The 18,966-nt window shown below is 39.1% G+C and overlaps 1 protein-coding gene across 2 annotated transcripts in view; it reads right to left on the reverse strand.

Moving 5' to 3' along the window:
- The window catches only part of LOC121677453 (guanine nucleotide-binding protein subunit alpha-11-like), a 50,134-nt gene extending 33,785 nt beyond the window's left edge, over nucleotides 1–16,349 (reverse strand). Inside the window, exons 1-4 of one of the 2 annotated variants that reach the window (XM_042056204.1) lie at nucleotides 16,024–16,349; nucleotides 15,449–15,601; nucleotides 6,659–6,843; nucleotides 6,369–6,523 (exon numbers count right to left, since the gene is read on the reverse strand). In XM_042056204.1, coding sequence (XP_041912138.1) covers nucleotides 6,369–6,523; nucleotides 6,659–6,843; nucleotides 15,449–15,599 — 491 coding nt within the window. In that variant the 5' untranslated portion in view covers nucleotides 15,600–15,601; nucleotides 16,024–16,349. Of the gene's footprint in view, nucleotides 1–6,368; nucleotides 6,524–6,658; nucleotides 6,844–15,448; nucleotides 15,602–15,778 lie in introns of both variants that reach the window. The other variant, XM_042056203.1, reaches the window with a different exon arrangement.
- Nucleotides 16,350–18,966: the final 2,617 nt, after the last annotated feature.

An 18,966-nucleotide genomic window follows, 5' to 3' on the forward strand; every position in this document is an offset into this window, starting at 1 on the left:
ATAAGCAGTTATCATCGTGACATCCATTCACTGCCCAACAACGTGATGTTCCTGGGTTTCCAGGATTTCGGGTCAACATAAAAAAACAAAAAAAAACCCAATTAAACTGGCTAATTGAGGGGTTCAAGGAACCAGCTGTGGAATATCCATCCTTGTCTCAGCTCAAATTTTATTTTAAGTTCACGTTAAGATCTTAAAAATAGCCAAGGCTACTCAGTTTTTCTCCCCAATTACTCATATCTTGCCTTATTTCTCCTAATTTCGAATGTTGCCTTTTAAGCTACTTATTTTATTTCACATTAAACATTAGGCCTACAACTAGGCTCCATCCATCCATCCATCCACCCACCCATCCATCCAAATAAAGGTTTGTACTTCTCCTTGGGACAAGCACTTTTGAATTTTGGAAAACACTTTTCCATTTACATCGGGATTTTGCAAACATTCAGTGTCAGAGTCAATAAAATGTAACCTGACCCTAGCCAGATGAATTTCGCTCCGCCTAGCTCCACTCATCCATCTGGAACCGATCCATTGAAGTGTTGCTTCAGAAGACTGGGCCTAATCAAAAAATGCTTGCATATGATTGAATAAGCCACTTGTCCGTCATCTATTGATGTCCTACTTCAACCACTCACATCGAAGCCAACCCGTGACGCTAATAACAGTCTCACAGTCGCTTCTACGCTATGTCACATCTATGAAACTCCCGCCCTGCGTTCTGATTGGCTAAACCATAAAGTCGGTTGCAGAAATCACTCTCAATGGAAGAGGTCCCAGATGGATGTGAGTGAAGCTAGGCGGAGCTAAGCGGAACGAAATTCATCTGGCTAGGGTCAGGTTAAATAAAATGAGCCCTTCAACGAAATTGACAAGCAGCTGTAAGTAGGCTAAGCATCCTAAATTCGACATCCAAACAGTATTCTAACGTTAGATTTGAGATACTGCTTGATTGCATAACTTAACTTAGTTTAGTCTCTTCAATGTAGCCTACTATGTTGTGATAAGACCTTAGCAGAGTTAACTTCAATGCAGTAGTTTTAACAAATTTGCGCAGCATGGTCACAATGCTAAGCGGATTTAATAGCAATTTAGCCTGACGTCTTCTATGCAATGCTTCTATGTGGCAACAACAATCCTTCAACAATCGTGAATATTTTGTTAAATGCACATGCAGAGGAGGGGCAGCGGGCTACGAGAGAGAGCGGGGCGGGGCAAGGAAAGGCTGCATGCGTAAAAAGCGCAGCTCAATGGCAATGCAAGGATTTGATCTTATATTTAAATTAAATTAAATTAAACATAGAATATTAATGTGTGGCGGCCGATTTTGATTTCGTGGCGCCCCGCCACAGATTAGTCTTCTTTGTGGTGCCCCAAAGACTCCTGACGCCTGCATCCCAATAGGTTTTTGACACCCTGAAAACCTGCTTCATTTCGGCACCCATTCTTACTCATTCCCAGGTCCCCTTCGTTGTTGGTAGATGCCTCCGAAACCGGAGTGGGAGCTGTCCTCTCCCAACGGAACCCTAGGAACAACAAGTTGCACCCCTGTGCCTTCTTCTCCAAATGTCTAAAAACGCCTACAGAGAGCCGCACTGATGTAGGAAACCAAGAACTCCTAGCTGCCAAGCTGGCTTTGGAGGAATGGCGGCACTGGTTGTAAGGGTCGCTCCATTCGTTTCAAATCTGGACTGACCATAAAAACCTGGGGTACATCAAGGAGGTAAAAAGACTGACTCCATGGCAAGTCAGATGGGCCCTCTTTTTTACTCGTTTTGATTTTATAGACCAGGGTCCAAAAACATTAACCCTGATGCCCTCTCCCGCCAGTTCTCTCCTGATTTGTCCAACCTACTCCTGCTTTTGCCCTTTGTGTTCTGAGTCGCCTTCTGTTCAATAAAACCTTCTATTTTCTACAACTGCATTCTTCCCAGTTTTCTCAGTTCTGATACTTACATTTTTAATCCGTTTGAAATGCAATCTATCTATTATTTTTTTAATAGTGATTAATCGCATAATTTCTTTTTAGTTAATCTCGATTAATCGCATATTTTATCACATGATTAAAATTCTATTATTTTAAATTTCATTACATTCCAGAAGTCCAAGTTAACAATGTAAAGCCATTTTTACCAGTGTATCTTGATTGGGAATCAAATGAGAGCAACTTAACTTTAAGACATTTGATTATTTCAAATACAATTTCAAAAGATGTGCAGCGGGCCTGTGGCAATTCTTCAGAAATATAGCTGATAAACTGAAATAAATGCTACAGCAGAAGGGCATGCACAAAATGTACACACATAAAGGGCATAGCAAACAAAAAATACTCCATATAGCCTATATTAATTATCTTTAGAGTTCAGTTGAAAATAAGGAACTTTTCATATTGAGAAATATGCAAAAGTGCATGTGCAAAATGTAGGCCTGCACATTTCAATAAAGTGCTAACAGAAATAGCCTAGTCCGTTAACTATGTTCAGTTCACGTGTAACAGTGTAGGAGTGTAAACAATGTTTAGCTCGTAGTAGATTACAGCTTAAACTTGAAGTGCTTCGGTGATATTTTAATTCCATGTGGACTGAGCCAACACCGGCACCAAGATGAGTTAAATCAGTTTTTAACTGGCAAACACTGGATGAACAATGGATTTTATCGAGTGGTGCCTGCAAAATAGATCTGAATTATAATTTAGGCGTTGGCAAAGTGCGATGCTGGTGTACAGAGTTGTATTGAGAAGAATAACAGAATCGAATGTAATTGAATGTCAAAAGGGGATTGTTGATAACAGAACATATGACGAAATGAAAAAAATCTTGCAATTAAAAAAAAATGTGTTATACTTGGTCCATAATTAACGCGCGATTCAAGCTTTAACATTGACAGCCCTACTATCTATCTGTCTTTCTGTGTGTGTGTTTGTGTGTGTATTATTCACATCTCTCAAACCATTCTTTTGATTTAGATTTCAAACGTTGCAGGTGTCTTGCTATGGGCACGAGTGGGTGCAGTGTCAAGTTTGAAGTTTTTGGGATAAGAAATGCAACATATATTGTTAAATATAGCAGCACACATTGGCTTTTGCCACTGTAGCCACTCCCCCTCTCACACAGCACAGCACAGCACCATAGAGGGCTGAAGCACACTTTTGGCATCACTGAATCAGTGCACACGGGTAGAAAGTCAAGTGAGTGCTGTGTAGAGCAGGTTAACTAAGATGTTTGGATGATTATTGTGTCTGACTTCAACAATATAAAGACTGCATCTGGATGGGGTTTGATTGCATATAATCATTCTGTGGATTTAGCAACAACACGCCAACCCACATGGGTATGCAGTGGCTAATAAAAACAACGTAAACATGATGTGTTCATAAACAGACACTTCGAAAAGCCTACTTTGGACTGTCTTTGGACTTTCAACAAACGGACTGCATGGACCCGAATCGAAACAAGCGACAACTCCCAAATTTTCAGAATACCACACATGACGATGAGAGTGGCAGAGCGTGATGTCACTTATACCAGAGACTGTTTTATGTGATAAGGGGGCCCCCACAAACTTGACGTCATCGGTAATATTGAATATACTGTAGTGGAATCATTCACAACAGTTGCCATCCTAGATTCTGCTTGACTCTCTCCACACACACAAACACACACTGAAAATGATGGCTTATGTGATATGTTTCTATTCTATATTATTTAATTCATATAGAGTGTATTTAGTTAATAATGTATTTTTTAATGTATAGTATTTTACTAGTAATTACTAGTAGCTAAACATATTTAGTAATTTGAATGCTTCATATTGACATTTAAACTATTACACTTAGGCATATCTTTAATGTGATGTGTAGGTCTAATTGAGTGCACATTGGTGATGAGTAGGTGTAATTGAGTGCCTATCACTTTAAGAAATACATGACAGTAATTAGCCTCCCTTCAGCCTGACGGTTTTAGGCTAGTCGCTAGTGAATAACAGTTAAGCATAGTGCATAGGGATATGTGGATGCAATTCATTATGTTTTCTATGTCAGTGTTTCTCAAACTTTTTCAGACCAAGGACCATTTAACCAATGAAAAAAAACCTCACGGACCACCTAGCTAAAAAAAAAAGAAGAGTAGACGTACTTCAACAGTATATTACACAATAGGCCTCACCTTGCTTATTGTGTCAGAGGATTCATATGATTTAAACTGGCGTAGCATACATAGGCATGTTGCAGAACTGTTTGAATTTACATACAAGTTGGTTCAATATTGCAAACAACTCATCTATATTATATTTTACCACGTCTGCTTGCGGACCACTTGGGATAGCTTGCGGACCACTAGTGGTCCCCGGACCACACTTTGAGAAACACTGTTCTATGTCATTAGATAAAATAGAAAAAATTAGAAATAGAAATTAGAAAAAATGTTCAGTTGATCCATCCGGTCAATAGCACCGCATTCACGCCACTTCATGACTATATTAACGTCATCAGACAAGTGTATGCGGGAATTTCTCGCATTATGATGGCTAAAGTTGCGGGACTTGAACAAATTATGCGTAATACCCGCAATCCCGCAGTGAAATTTAGGCCCTGTAATCTATGCCATTTTGGACAAAAGTGTCTGCTAAGAAATGTATACATGGACATACTGTAAACATAAACAAATGTGATGTCATGGGCAATCACTGACTGCACTTTTAAGCAATTTTAAGGCCATGCACATGTAATTCTGAGGATATTTTGGATATGAGTTTTTAGGGGGTTAGTCAATGCCTGGCAGCCTTCAAAATTCAATTTCTTCAATTTCTTCATTTTTTTTACTTGATGAATGTAAGATTGGAAAGAAAATTAACTGCAATTATGGAAATGCAAACATTTGAATTAAGCTCTTACTTCAATGGGTGCCCAAACCTTTGCACATGTGACAAATACTGTCAAATGTCTACTCTTAATATGATACAATTATGGGCCCTTATCTAAATGGTGACAGAGTGCAAAGTCTGTGAGCAAGCAAAGTTCACGTGCATGAACTTGTTTTGTAGCCATTTTGTAGCATTGAGCTGACTCCTCAATGTTTGTGCTTAAAGTCTTGCTCATGGTGTTATACTAGCAAATAGATTTTGTCTAGTTAATAAATTAGCTTTAGCTAGACTCAAGACGTTGCATATTGTCCATGATTCAAATTAGGGCCCAAACAGTACCGAAGCATTAAAGAACTCCAGCGATGTTTCACATAGATCTCAGTTTCTCCAGGTCACCAAGTACTGTCGGTACGAAAAAGAAGAAAATATGTCCGCATGGCTGCAGCAACTCGAGCTAGGTAGGGGTGTCACGATTCTCCAAATCCTTGATTCGATTAAATTTTCGATTTTAAAGTCCCGATTCGTTTCGATTCGATTTTTGATCTTTTTTTTAATATTACTATTAATGCATTCCTTATATGGTATTTACTTTTTTTTTGGCCTTTTCTGTTTTGGGCGACTTTTATTTTGAAACCGCTTTTTATTTTGAAACTGTTCCAACCGTGAGGTTGTAATGTAAACAGAACATTAGGCTAAACAGAGAGGTGAACATAGTGAAATGAAACAACACAATGATAATTTCATTGTTTCAGCACACTCCGTAGAGACCCAAGGTTAGTGTTCATGGAATATCAATGTGCATTTTAAGCCTTAAAGTAATTTTGGACTGTAACTTGATCATCTTTTCGCTTGCTAAAGTTGAGTAGGCTAAGTTCGTGTTAATTGACGTGAATGAACGACAAAATACTTCCACATTACTTCCATTTCAGAGTAGCAAGAGGGGCTTCGATTTCGGTAGGTTGATGTGTATATTTTAACTGGCTGCAGCCTAAAATTAGAGTGTTGACGCCGCAGATCAGCATGTGTGTGTGTGTTTGTGTGTCTTGGCATACATGCTGGACATGACATTGAGGGTGGGGCTGCATCGTCAATTCTACTTTTGAGTTCTAAGTTCGAGATTGAGATGTCATTTTGATCGATTTCGATATAAAATCGAAATCGTGACACCCCTAGTACTCGGTGACCTCAGGAAACACAGATCTATGTGAAAAATCAACGGAATTCTCCTTTAACATTTGAAGAAAGCCTCAATGTATAATGTTGGCTTACTTAAAGGGGTGGTTCAGGATTTTGGACATAGGACCTCATTTCCTATGTCCAAAATCCTGAACCACCCCTTTAATGAGTTCTATTGATTTGATCACAACAAAAAATAGAAAAATCTCATTCCCACAGGGATATCTAAACAATTATACAACTGCATTAACAGACATTACATGTGATCGAGGCCATCTCCTAACACAAGAGACAACAACTGTCAGCAGTCTCTGACATTTTGTGTCACTTACTATTCAGTGGAGTCCAGAAGCTGGTACTCACGACGGCGACTATAGCAGACCCTGAATCCAGTGTCTGCCCACAGATGCTGAATAGCATCCACATAACCTCTGTCTAACTGAGTGACCTGTCTGATGTCCACATCTTGTACCCACTTAGCATACATCTGAAATGAAAGCAGACAGAGACATGTAATAAAGAAGTAACCCAAATTGCTTAGATATGCTCACAGTTCATGTGATACTGAAATCCCCAGATTCATGTTGTAGAAACTAATTAGGCCACTGTATGTATACACTACCGCATTCTGTGGGTTTGCATAGGGAATCCTGAGTGCAGTCATGGCTCCAGTCATGGCCTTTACAGCTGTGAAAACATTCTGAAAAACCAACTTAGCAAATGCTCGTCTGTCCTCCTCAGAGTAGCCCTTGCCATGGATGATTCTCATTTGTTTGATGAATGTTGTTTTGCCACTTTCTCCAGTCCCTAAAAAAGGAAAGATTATCCAAAATGTTGTTAACAGGCAACACATTACTTCTATCATATACTGTATATATAGTATATGATTTCAAATAATACTGCAATTGTACAATTTGAACCACTTGCTCTTGCTGATGAAATGCTAGAATATAATTACCAAAAACATTAAGGGCTCTTATCTACCGTCCCAGCGCAATTGACTTTGTATACTCGCGCGTTTGTCTTTCCTATTTTGCAGTCAGCGCATATTAGAATTTTCCCTCCACAGGTAGGCCTACATGCCTGCAAATTAGGGAATTCGATTGTGCCCACGGGGGCGGTTCAGCGAAAAGACGGCGTGTTCCGGCGCAAACGTTCCATGTTGATATTTTGCAGTTTCAGAAAACAATTCCGCCACAGACCAGGAACTCCCTGGTCTAAAGTCTGTGGCGAAAATGGAGATGCTATTTTAAGGGCGCATGCATGACCACAGGCCTGCATGAATGAATGCGTTGCACACCAATCTACAGACACCCCCCGTGCACAGACGGAAACATTCAAAGCCTTGATAATATTTGTCCATTTCCCGGTTTTGTTCGTGCATTGGTGACCTAAAAATTTAATAGCCTATATAGTACAACATCTACATGTAATATCTTTACAATAACGCCTAATTACGACCTATTAATCTGGACAACTTTATACAGCCCTATAAAGGCTAAAGTTACTTTTAGTTTTGTTCCAATTTACCGTTGTGTATGGCTTTAAACATCGCGTGCGCTTTAACATCAGCCTAAGCATCATTCCAGCTGTGCTAAGGTTTTAAGCACCATCATTTTGCCTACCTTGTTGTAGCCCATCTGAAATAACTCCAAGCTTTGCTATGTTCCCTCCATCCTTTCGTTATTTTCAAAAAACATTTTATATCCATGATGGCCTTGAAGTCTTGAGTTAGCGAATTAGCTTATATCAGCTTTTCATGTGCTGTTAACCAGCAACAGATGGTACAAGAAAGCAGCAAGTATGGTTACAATTTCTGTACAATTTCTGTAGTTGCTGCATCCATTCTTTCTCCTGCTCAAATAAATGTTGTGCGTGAATTAAGTTGATGATAACGTGTTTACAAACTCTGCTTTACAGAAAATATTGTAAATAGCCTACTGTCACGCAGTTAATGGGATACTGTGCAGATTTGAAAGTTAGGTCAACTTGCACTTGTTTATGGAGTTGTTGGAGTTGCCAGAGTTTAAAGTTAGGCCACTTGCTTGGCCGCCTGTGCTGTGCAATGCACACTTAGCTCCTCTCATCAATACAATGTAGTTCCCATTTCTGTAAACCATACATAATTTCAAAGAAAAATATTACCACTCGAGGGAAATCAGTGTGGTGTCCATGTGAAAAAAATAGGCATAAATCTAGCGTACACATTTTCACGAATCACTGATGTGTTGATGACATAAATTAGGAAATGTTAGAGGACTTAAGGAGACGTGATATTGAACTGCATGCCGATGCCAGAAGATATGCATTGTCTATAGAGAGGTAATGTTAGATTACATTGTACATTGCAAATATACCACCATGCATTCATAACCTCATGATTCAGTGAGAATGATCCCAAAACATCGGAAAGTATGTCTTTGTGACAATTCTGTATACATTTTGTCAAGAGGAAAAATCAATAGCTAACTGTTCCCAATTGAACAGTGATTATAGCGCTGTGAACGTTCCTGGCTGCGCCTGGCAAATACACCACCATAATAGCAATCAGCTATGGAACAAGCGTGCCTGTTGTTAAAGTGAATGTGAGATGACGCTCTGATTGGTTTATTGCACGTTACGCCCAAACCACACCCATGATTAATGTAGCTACTTCAGACAACCCCATTTTAGATTTGCATCGGGCGCAACAGTCAATTATCCCACCGGTAAAATAGCATCAGCGCCAGAGATCCGCCCACAAAGTGAATGCGTTTTGCGCAAAGACACTTCCGTTTTAGACCATTAAAATAGAGCCCTAAGAAGTTCTGTAACTTTGGACCCATTAGCACTGGCACCTATATTCACCCAATATTTTGACAGACATTTTTGCAGCTACAGTTTCAAAAGTCTAATTCAAGTTTAAATATTAAGATGTTGCTGTTCTAGGAAAGAGACAACAGCAAGACTACTAGAATTATTAAAGGTGCCCTGCCACACGTATTTCATTACTTTGTGGTAATGTCTGAAGTTTTACCATGGACTCCACATGGACATGGTAGAACTCCATGGACATTTTTTGTGGAAACAATGCCTTGGTTACCTTGTTTCAAGCCATTCTAGTGTGTAATAGAAAGCCTGCAAGAAGACTCAGTTCAATTTGCAGCAGTTCTCATTAATATTCAACGAGCTAAGCTGCTTGACTCTGATTGGCTAACAGCTAGTCGGTTTCATCCATAACATGACAGCTGTTATCAATTAATTTTAGCTTCATAGCATGAACTTAGCTTGGCTAGCAAGTGCTAGCATTGTCCAAATAGGCATAAAACCTGCTAGGCTAGCGAGTGCATTAAACCTGTATAACATAGCACTTACTTGAGTTGACAATAGCGTTTTATTTTTGGACTGGGCACTGGTCGTAGACTGCCGTGATGGTAGCCTACTGCTCCAGATTTACCATTGTTCCAAAAAATAAACTGAAGCCATTTGATCCTCAACTCTGGGTTCTTGGACAACATGCATTGTTGAAGTTCTATCCGTGCATAGCGCGCAAGCCCACTGACGTTAAGCCATTCTTGCATACGAAACTGTCACTGCTTGAGCAAGACGAATTCTGTGGGCGCTGTCTCAACTGGACAGGCTCATGAATAGTAATCAGCTCATTCAATTCTTTGTCAGACTGAGCAGCTTTTGCAATTGGCCTGATTTCTCCACTTATTTCTTTTTTTGTGGCTAGAGCTGACAGAGGAGGTAGCAGTTCATTTTCACATTCATGACATAACACAAACACATATGTACTGGCAGGGCACCTTTAACTGATATTACATCCTATGTACATTATACAGAAATATAGCTACAAGCAGCAATGAGGGGGCCAAGTAGATGAACAGGAGTTGGGATTGGTATTGGATTGGATTGGATTTGACTGGACCGGACTTGACTAGACTGGCTGGACTGGATTAGACTGGATTGGGATTGCTGAGATATGAGCCTACTTCATGTGGTTGTTGATTGGATTGGATTGAATTGGACCGGATTAGATTGGATTGGACTGGATTGACTGGACTGAATTGGATTGGGATTGCTGAGATATGAGCCTACTTCATGTGACTGTTGATTGGTTTGGATTGAATTGGACCGGATTAGATTGGATTGGACTGGATTGGACTTGACTGGATTGGAGTGGATTGGACTGGACTGGATTGGATTGGGATTGCTGAGATATGAGCCTACTTAATGTGATTTGATTGGATTGAATTGGATTGGATTGCACTGGATTGGATTTGATTGGACTGGATTGGGATTGCTGAGATATGAGCCTACTTCATGTGGTTGTTGATTGGATTGGATTCAATTGGACTGGATTGGATTGGACTGGACTGGACTGAATTGGATTGGGATTGCTGAGATATGAGCCTACTTCATGTGATTGTTGATTGGTTTGGATTGAATTGGACCGGATTAGATTGGATTGGACTGGATTGGATTGGACTTGACTGGATTGGACTGGATTGGACTGGGCTGGATTGGGATTGCTGAGATATGAGCCTACTTCATGTGATTGTTGATTGAATTGGACTGGACTGGACTGGACTGGATTGGATTGGACTGGACTGGATTGAGTCCATGTACAAAGTTTGGTTTCAATACCTGAAAGCGTTAGTAAAATATGAGCCTAATTCATGTCATTATAGTTTTCCCTAGTGGTCAAAAGACACCAAATGTATTATAGTTATTCAGGATGTGTTCATGAGTCCACGTACAAAATTTGGTGTTGATACGAGAAAGTCTTGCTAATTATAGCACCCCTAGTGGTCAAACATCACCAAATGTTTTGTGCATACTCAGGTTGTGGCCACAAGTCCACGTACCAAGATTGAGGTCGATACGAGAATTTCTTGCTAATTATAGTGCCCCCTTAGTGGTCAAACTACACCAAATGTATTGTGTGTCCTCAGGATGGAGTCCCAAGTCCATGTACCAAGTTTGGTTTTGATATGTAAAAGCATTGCTGAGATAGGAGCTAACGTCCTGTAACTCTAGCGCCCCCCTAGTGGCCGAAGGTCACCAAATTGATTGTGTGTCCTCAGGATGGGGTCCCAAGTTCATGTACCAAGTTTGGTTTTGATATGTGTAAGCGTTGCTGAGATATGAGCCTACTTTCTGTGATTATAGCGCCCCCCTTAGTGGTCAAAGGTCACCAAATTTCTTGAGCCTTCTCCTAAGTGGGTCCTGAGTCCATGTACCGAGTTTGGTTTTGATACGTGAAAGCTTTGCGGAGATAAAAGTTGACTTCCTGTTTGAGATTCTTGGAAACTGATGAGCGTGAATGTTGATTGTCTGATGTCATTCAGGTGCTGTTCAATGATGTGAATCTTAAATGAGCAATAGTAGAATGTCATGTGTAGCTAGATCATAATGCTGTAGCTAATGGATCCCCAGTACAAGGCATAATCCCACTGAGCTACAGCCAATCCTAAACTTTGGAAAGTTACATTCACATGGTAAAAATGTGTATTGATAAGCACACAACATCAAGAAAGCTCCAAGCCCAAATTTCACAATATAATTTTCCTAAAAGGGTACACCTAAGTAATCTTTGAAATTTTGGGGAAATTAAACACTTGTATTCAAGAACACTAATGGAAGAAATATAAATATGACAGAGTGAATTATGAGGAGAAATGGTTAACAAAGAAGCTCTGTGTATCGGCATTGAGATTCTTGGAAACTGATGAGCGTGAATGTTAATTGCCATTGTCATTCAGGTGCTGTTCAATGTGAATCTTGATGACCAACAGCATGTGCAGCTTGATCATAATGCTCTAGCTGGGATTCAAACTCTCAACCTAAGGATCACCAGTACAAGGCATTATCCCACTGAGTTTGGTAAACACACAACAAGAAAACTCCAATTTAACATTTCACAAGAGAATTAAGAGCTTTTGAAAAAGAGTACAGATCTGAACATTTGCACTGTTAATGGTATCCACCTAATGATGGTTGTATGGTTGAGATAAATTATCCCTCCTATCTGTGCAAATTGATATAAGCTGGGCATACTGGTGGGCTATAAAAAGGTTTTTTGTTGCCAAGGGGTCACACAAGAAACATTTCATGATGGGTAAAAGCAAAGAGCTCTCCTAAGATCTTTGCAACCTTATTGTTGCAAAACATATCAAAGGAACTAGTTACAGATGCACTTCAAAACTTCAGAATCATCCAGCAAGCAGTATTGGAGCCATTATCTGCAAGTGGAAGGAACATCACTGCATCATCAACTGGCCATGCACAGGATCTCCTTGCAAGATTTTCTGACCAGGAAGTCAGAAGGATAGTCAGAAGAGTAGCCCAAGAGCCAAGGACCACTCGGAGAAAGCTCCAGAAAGACTTGGAGGCAGCAGGTACAATTGTTACAGAGAAAATCATAGGTAATGCATTCCACCGCCATGGCCTCTATGCACGCTCATCCCGCATTACTCTATTGCTGAAGAAAATCATGTCGAAGCGCGTTGAAAGTTTGCTACACAACATTTGGACAATCCTATGAAATACTGAGAGAATGTATTCTGGTCAGGTGAGAGCAAAATTGAACTTTTCGGATGTCATACTACACACCATATTTGGAGAAGAAATTGCACTATGCATCACCCTAAAATACAACAGTGAGGTTTGGAGGTGGTGGCATCATGGTGTGGGCTGTTTTCATCTCATGGTACTAGCAGACTTCATACAGTTGAAGGAATGATGAATGGAGTCATTTTGTTCTGGGAGAATCTTTACATCCACCAGGATGATGAGGATGAGACATGGCTAGACCTTCCAGCAGGACAATGATCCAAACATTCAGCAAAGGAAACTCTCAATTGGTTTCAGAGAAAGGAAATCAAGGCCCTGACTTCAATCCAATTGAGCAGTTTTGGAAGTTAACTAAAGATCAGGATTCACAAGAGGGACCCCTGGAATCTTCAATATTAAAGGACTATCTGTTTAAAAGAATGGGCCAAACTCACACCAGAATACTGTGACTGATTAGTTTCGTCATATAGGAAATGTCTTGAAGCTGTCATTACGAATAAAGGCTTTTCCACAAAGTATTACACAAAGTAAGAAATTTCAGCAGGCGTGTTCAGTACTTTTTTCCTGTGTCATTCCACTCTACCTATGGACTTTAATGTTTGGATTTTTTTATATGGGTGGATTATCTGAGGTAATACTAATGTCTGGTGAAAACTTCAAGCAAATAGCTTCATTGGAAGTATACTTACTGAAAAAAATGTCAACGTGTTCAATACTTATTTTCCCCACTGTACTTTGAAATGAAAATTAATTGGACTTAATGCGTAATGTTCTACAAAAAGTCGACTTTGCATAACACTTGTCTTTTGTCCCCAAGTTACCATTAGCTATATATATATATATATATATATATATATATATATATATATATATATATAGAGAGAGAGAGAGAGAGAGAGAGAGAGAGAGAGAGAGAGAGAGTCTATAGGCCTATATGACCAGCACTTCGCTAGTGTGGCGGTCATAATTATAATAATAACAGCTACACTAATTTAGGTTAGATTGTATGAACGCTATTAACTCTCAGCTGACATTACGCTAAGATGTCGGGTCGTGTCTGCAGCGAGAGCTGTCAATCAGAGATGTACCGTAACCACACCCTTTTAGATTTGTTAAAATAACATTAAAAAAATGTCTCTGACAAAAGGAAAATTGTGTGTATTGGAGCACATTGAAAACTATTTTTTAGAATGAAATTTGTAGATGCAAAGCTAGTTCTGAGAAAAGTAACACGTAAAGTTGGCTACTTGGCCATTAAAATACATGGGGATGTACAGCATTGTACTGCAGTCAGCCGACGATGTCTTCTTAACAACCTTAGCACATAAAAATAGATGTTAGTTGGTTTTTTAAGCATTTGGTGAAGTAAAATGTCTATTTTGGGTTTCAACATAAACACTTAGTGGAGTTAAAAGATATAAGAAGCCTCTCTTTTCCCTCGCTCAAAACGTCCATGCTCACTGTCTCTCCCAGCCAAGGGGTCCTTGGGCTGAAAAAGGTTGAAGACCTCTGATCTATGGTTAATGTAGATTGAATATCTGACACAAAAAGAACAAATGTATGATAAGTGCTACTGTTATATAAGTATGAAATGGTGAATAAGTATACTTATGTGATGTTAGCTGATGTGCATGTTTAAGGAGAATTGAGGTACTGTCATCATGTCATGTGCACCAGGTACAAGGTGGAAGTAATATATTTTGGTGGTAAATTTGAATTTTAAATTTGCTTGCTGTAAACGATAAATGTAGTTGGCCATTTAACGATAAATGCAGTTAGACATTGTCAATGATAAATAGTAGGCATTAGTTAATCAAATCACTTGTCAGTTTATCATAATGTTTTAAAATTAACATTCATTTCTACATTCCTTAGTCAATTCACATTATGCTTTTTTGAACACCTCCACGTTTAGCATTCAATTTCTGTTACATCCACCCATGAGAATGCTTCCTTTGAATGATAAATGACCGTTTTGTGTTGTTAATAATAAATGATGATTGCAATTTATCATGCAGCTGTTTTTATCAAATCGCCTTAACTTAATAAAATCGCTTGATGATTTATCACAATATTTTTTTTTTACTTCACAACCCTTTTACCTCTACTTTACAGTTTGCATCCATATTCATCACTTCATTATTAATTGTTTAAATTTTGTTAGCCTACAGTACTTCCACCCTCTCATATAACATATCCTGAACGTTCTAATGCCAAGCAACTGCATGGTGCAATACATAAATAGGAAAACGTCTCATAAAAAGATACATTTTTGGGATCCATGTCAAACCAAGCAGAATCCAGGAAAATTGTCGCAGCACCAACTCATATTTTGCGTAAAGTTTGTCTAGGTCTTAGGTAACAAAGGACTCTGATCTTTGATTTTTTTTTTTTTTTTTTTTAAAGGGAAAAAAACTTTTGGCTACCTGGAATTAGGTTCATTAACAGCAAAGAATTAGTCCGGTCGCTTGTCCAAACTTTGTAGGATGGATGTTCTCGGTATAACTGAATCATTACATTTAGCTAGGCCAGCTTGCACTGATTGACAAAGGCCCTTGATTTGAATAAAATTATTGTTTTGAAGGAAATTTAGTGATAGGCATTGACCCCGTTAGCCTACTCCAGCTATCATACATATGCTAATTCTTATATTTTTAAAAATGTTAACGTGTAGGTAGGCGTAGGCTACAATCAAAGATCTTTAATGACTGCTACCTTCTTAAACGCTATGATTTATAAATAGCCAGACTATTTTGAAAGGTGCAGTCAATGACTGCCTACAGCTCATATGCGGAAGTTATCAAAACATGACCAACAGCTGTACTGAGGTAAAACTGTAAAATAGGCTACATACCAAGAAGTAGTACTTTTATTTCTTTGCGTTCTCGCTTTTTCTGGTCTTTGAGGATTTTTTGAATTTCCATGTCTATAAAGATGGCCCGTCTTTCCTCTTCGGTGAGGAAACACACACAGCTCCGTTGACACCATCTCCAACAACCCCCCATGGCTGAAAATAATAAGAGATTATTATCAATTCATAGTTTAGCCTACTAACTACTTGGCCTAACGATAGGCCTACATGTAGCCTATATAGGCACAGCTAAAGTGGCACATGTAATGTAATCTTTCGTTGTTTTTAGTCCAACACAATCAATAAATGGTATTGTCACTTAAAGCTACTCACTTAAATTCTCAGATCTCACTGTGCAGGTCTTGATATAGCCAAACAAGTCGGTTCTTTATTTTACAGAAAATGTCTCTTAAAAACAATCCATGTTTAGCTACCCTTTGGTTAGAGTAGACTAGTGTTCCCCTGTGTAATTAAGTAAGCTATCAAACCAAATATTAGGCTACATAAACCAAATTACTTGAACACCTGACGTCGACCGAGTAGGTAATCTAGGCGATGTCGTTGAGCGAGGACACTACCTTATCTGAAGAATGCACCTCAGGTGACAGGCTCTTTAGGTTAGGATTCTTATGGCGCAGCCTGCTCATCTACTTTTCGCATTTGAAAATCAAACTTTCAGCCGTGTCCAGATTAAATCACAGCAGCAAACTGTATGGCAAAAATAGTCCTAAAGGTATCTTGATCCAAATGCACGGCTAGTGAAAAGACTGAGATGAACATTCGGCTACACAGGCATTGGTTTAAAACTTCCCACAGACAGTAGCTATAGATGCTGTCCGAGCGTTCTTTCTGCTCTGCCATTCTGTAGACTATGATACTCCTTGGTCTTGCAGAACAGGTTAATCCAGTCTTTCGTGGGTCTCTGCATAGCCAAAGCATGACTAGGTTACTCTCGAGTAGCGTAGGGTTTGCCAACCGTTCCGTAAAATACGGAAATACGGAATCGTCCCGTATTAGAAAGGGGAAAGATGTGTTCCGTATTATTGAGAATCCATTCAGTGCAAATCCTTGACAAATCAGTATAATAAGTTAGACTATTGAACGAAGAATGCACGATTTGTATGAGATAAGGGAAACCTTGCTGCTGTCATTTATCCCGTTTGTCTGTCATCACAGATAGTTCGTTACGCTGATAGCGTGAGATGCTTTTGCTCAGTTTTACAGTGAATTTATTGTGTAGGCTACATCAGTTACACATGAATGAAATGTCTAGAATTAGTCCAGCATTTCTCTTTCGGTTTAAAAAATTGATTCATGCCGTGGTTACCCAATTTGATCAAGTAATTCCAGTGAAATTGTTTAAATTAAGTTTACACAAAATATTAATGTAATTTCAAAGTCATTGTGTTATACAGATAACATGTACTGAGAGTATATGCAGATGCACTTAAAATGTCAACATCAATGTTGAAGGAAGATAACTTTGATATTAAAGACTTCAAGTCAGATTCAGAATCAGAATTAGAAGTAGGCCTAGGCTATTAGACGAATTCATTGTAGATGACAACATATTACTGTGCATGCCTAATACCTAACCCACTCAATGGTGGGAACAAAGCATAGTTCATCTCAAAGCATAACATAAGCTACAACTCAGCTCCAAATGTTACTGGTCTTTAGCATAACCCTGTTTAAGAAAACCCATATGAAAACTTTTAGCAACACTGTTAGCTGTGTGATGGTCTCAGTGTTCTTGCAAAGGTTCATGGGAACATAATGAAATGGGTGACACCAAGGCCGTTCATTATAGTGGATGGAATCCACTATCTTGAAATCTCCTGGCTTAGCTTCTTCTTCTTCTTCTTATAACCTTTTTTCTTTTTACCTTTTCAAGAATAAATGCGACCGCGTAACGTACAGACATGTTGAAAAAAATGTTTTGTAGGTCTGGAGTTGGACAAGAGAGTTACTTTTTCAGATTTTCTTAAAATTTTATAGTTTTTGAGAAATAGGGGATTAAAAATGTCAAAAAGCTAATTTTCCCCCCATAGACTTGTATGGCTGTGATGTCATAATGGCCTAAATCCAGCTGCACTCTTTAAAGGTCCAGTATGTAGAAATAATGGAAAATAAACTGTAACCATTCCAAAAATGATCACCATATGTTGTCAGAGAGTAAGGAAACACGATGAATTGAAGTAATGGCTTATTTGACAACATTACTCTAACCCGTAAAACCCATGAAAAAAAAAGAGTTACGGGGCGGAATCTCTTGGAATTTTCGTTTATGTTTTGAACGATTAATTCTAGAATAGCGTATTAATAATGGGCTAGCGCGTCCTCCTATTTGGGTTGCCAAATTAGCAAAGGCCTACTGTCAACAGCTGTCAGTTGTAGTCATGAACACCTACGAGAGGCAGGCACATTTCCAAAATTAAAACAAGAAACAAATTAAGTGGACATCGGAGGAGCTTCCTGATATGGTGACGTCTTCATCAAACGAAGAATATCAAGTCTGACGCAGAGCTGGCCATATTTCTCCACAACAGGTAGCCTAGGCTAAACTTCATCTGCATCGCTAACTTCAGCTAAATATGTTACGTTGGTTAGAGAGGTATTTTTTGTTTTCACTGTTTCCGTAATGTGTAGCTGGGTCATGGTTGGAGAAACGTTAAAGCAGATGCAGGTCAACTAACGTTAGCTAAGTCTTCATTACATCTGGCAACCCAGAAGAGGCTCGCGTATGGTAGTCTTGAGAACGTTCACCAGTGTTTTGATTTTGGCCTACAGAACGTTCGGTAACAATCCTACAAATCGCACCTTTAAGCTCCCAGAGAAGTTCCCGGGCTAATTAGAACACTGGCACAGGTGTCACCTGTGATTTCAACTGTCTCAGCTTCTAATGCCTACAATCTGGCGCTCTCTAAAACTACAGATCCTGTTTAAGTGTTTCCTGTCTGTCAAAATAAAAGTCACAGCCATATCTCATTCTTAGCGCATTATATCTCCAGAACGGCTTGACACATATGCTTCAAATTTGGTACAAGTGTTTGTATGGACTCAAAGATTAAGTGAGTTGATGTTGGAGGTCAAAGGTCAAGTCCATGAATACTCTGAGCGCGATATCTCAAAAATGCCTTGACATACATGCCTGAAATTTGGTGTGAGTGTTTGTATGGAGTCAAAGATGAAGTGAAATGATGTTGGAGGTCAAATGTCAATGTGAAAAACACCTTGAGTGTTATATCTCAAGAACGCTTTGACACACAAGGTTTTTTTTGGTACGAGGGTTTGTATGAACTCAAAGATTAAGTGATTCAGTGTTTTTTTTTCCAGGAATCTCCCTACCAACATTAAGCCAGCAGCTTTCCATCCACTATTGTAATTCCTCTGGCATTACATTTTCTAGTTTGCCTTGTTTCAGCACTTTCAGGCAGAGACGGTTGATAAAGTTTGACTTAGGTGCTTCACATTAGATGATTCTGTTGGATAATATCGGCGGGCCGATATTATCGGCCGAT

The sequence above is a fragment of the Alosa sapidissima genome, chromosome 12, assembly GCF_018492685.1.
Source record: "Alosa sapidissima isolate fAloSap1 chromosome 12, fAloSap1.pri, whole genome shotgun sequence".
Taxonomy (NCBI): Eukaryota; Metazoa; Chordata; class Actinopteri; order Clupeiformes; family Clupeidae; genus Alosa; species Alosa sapidissima.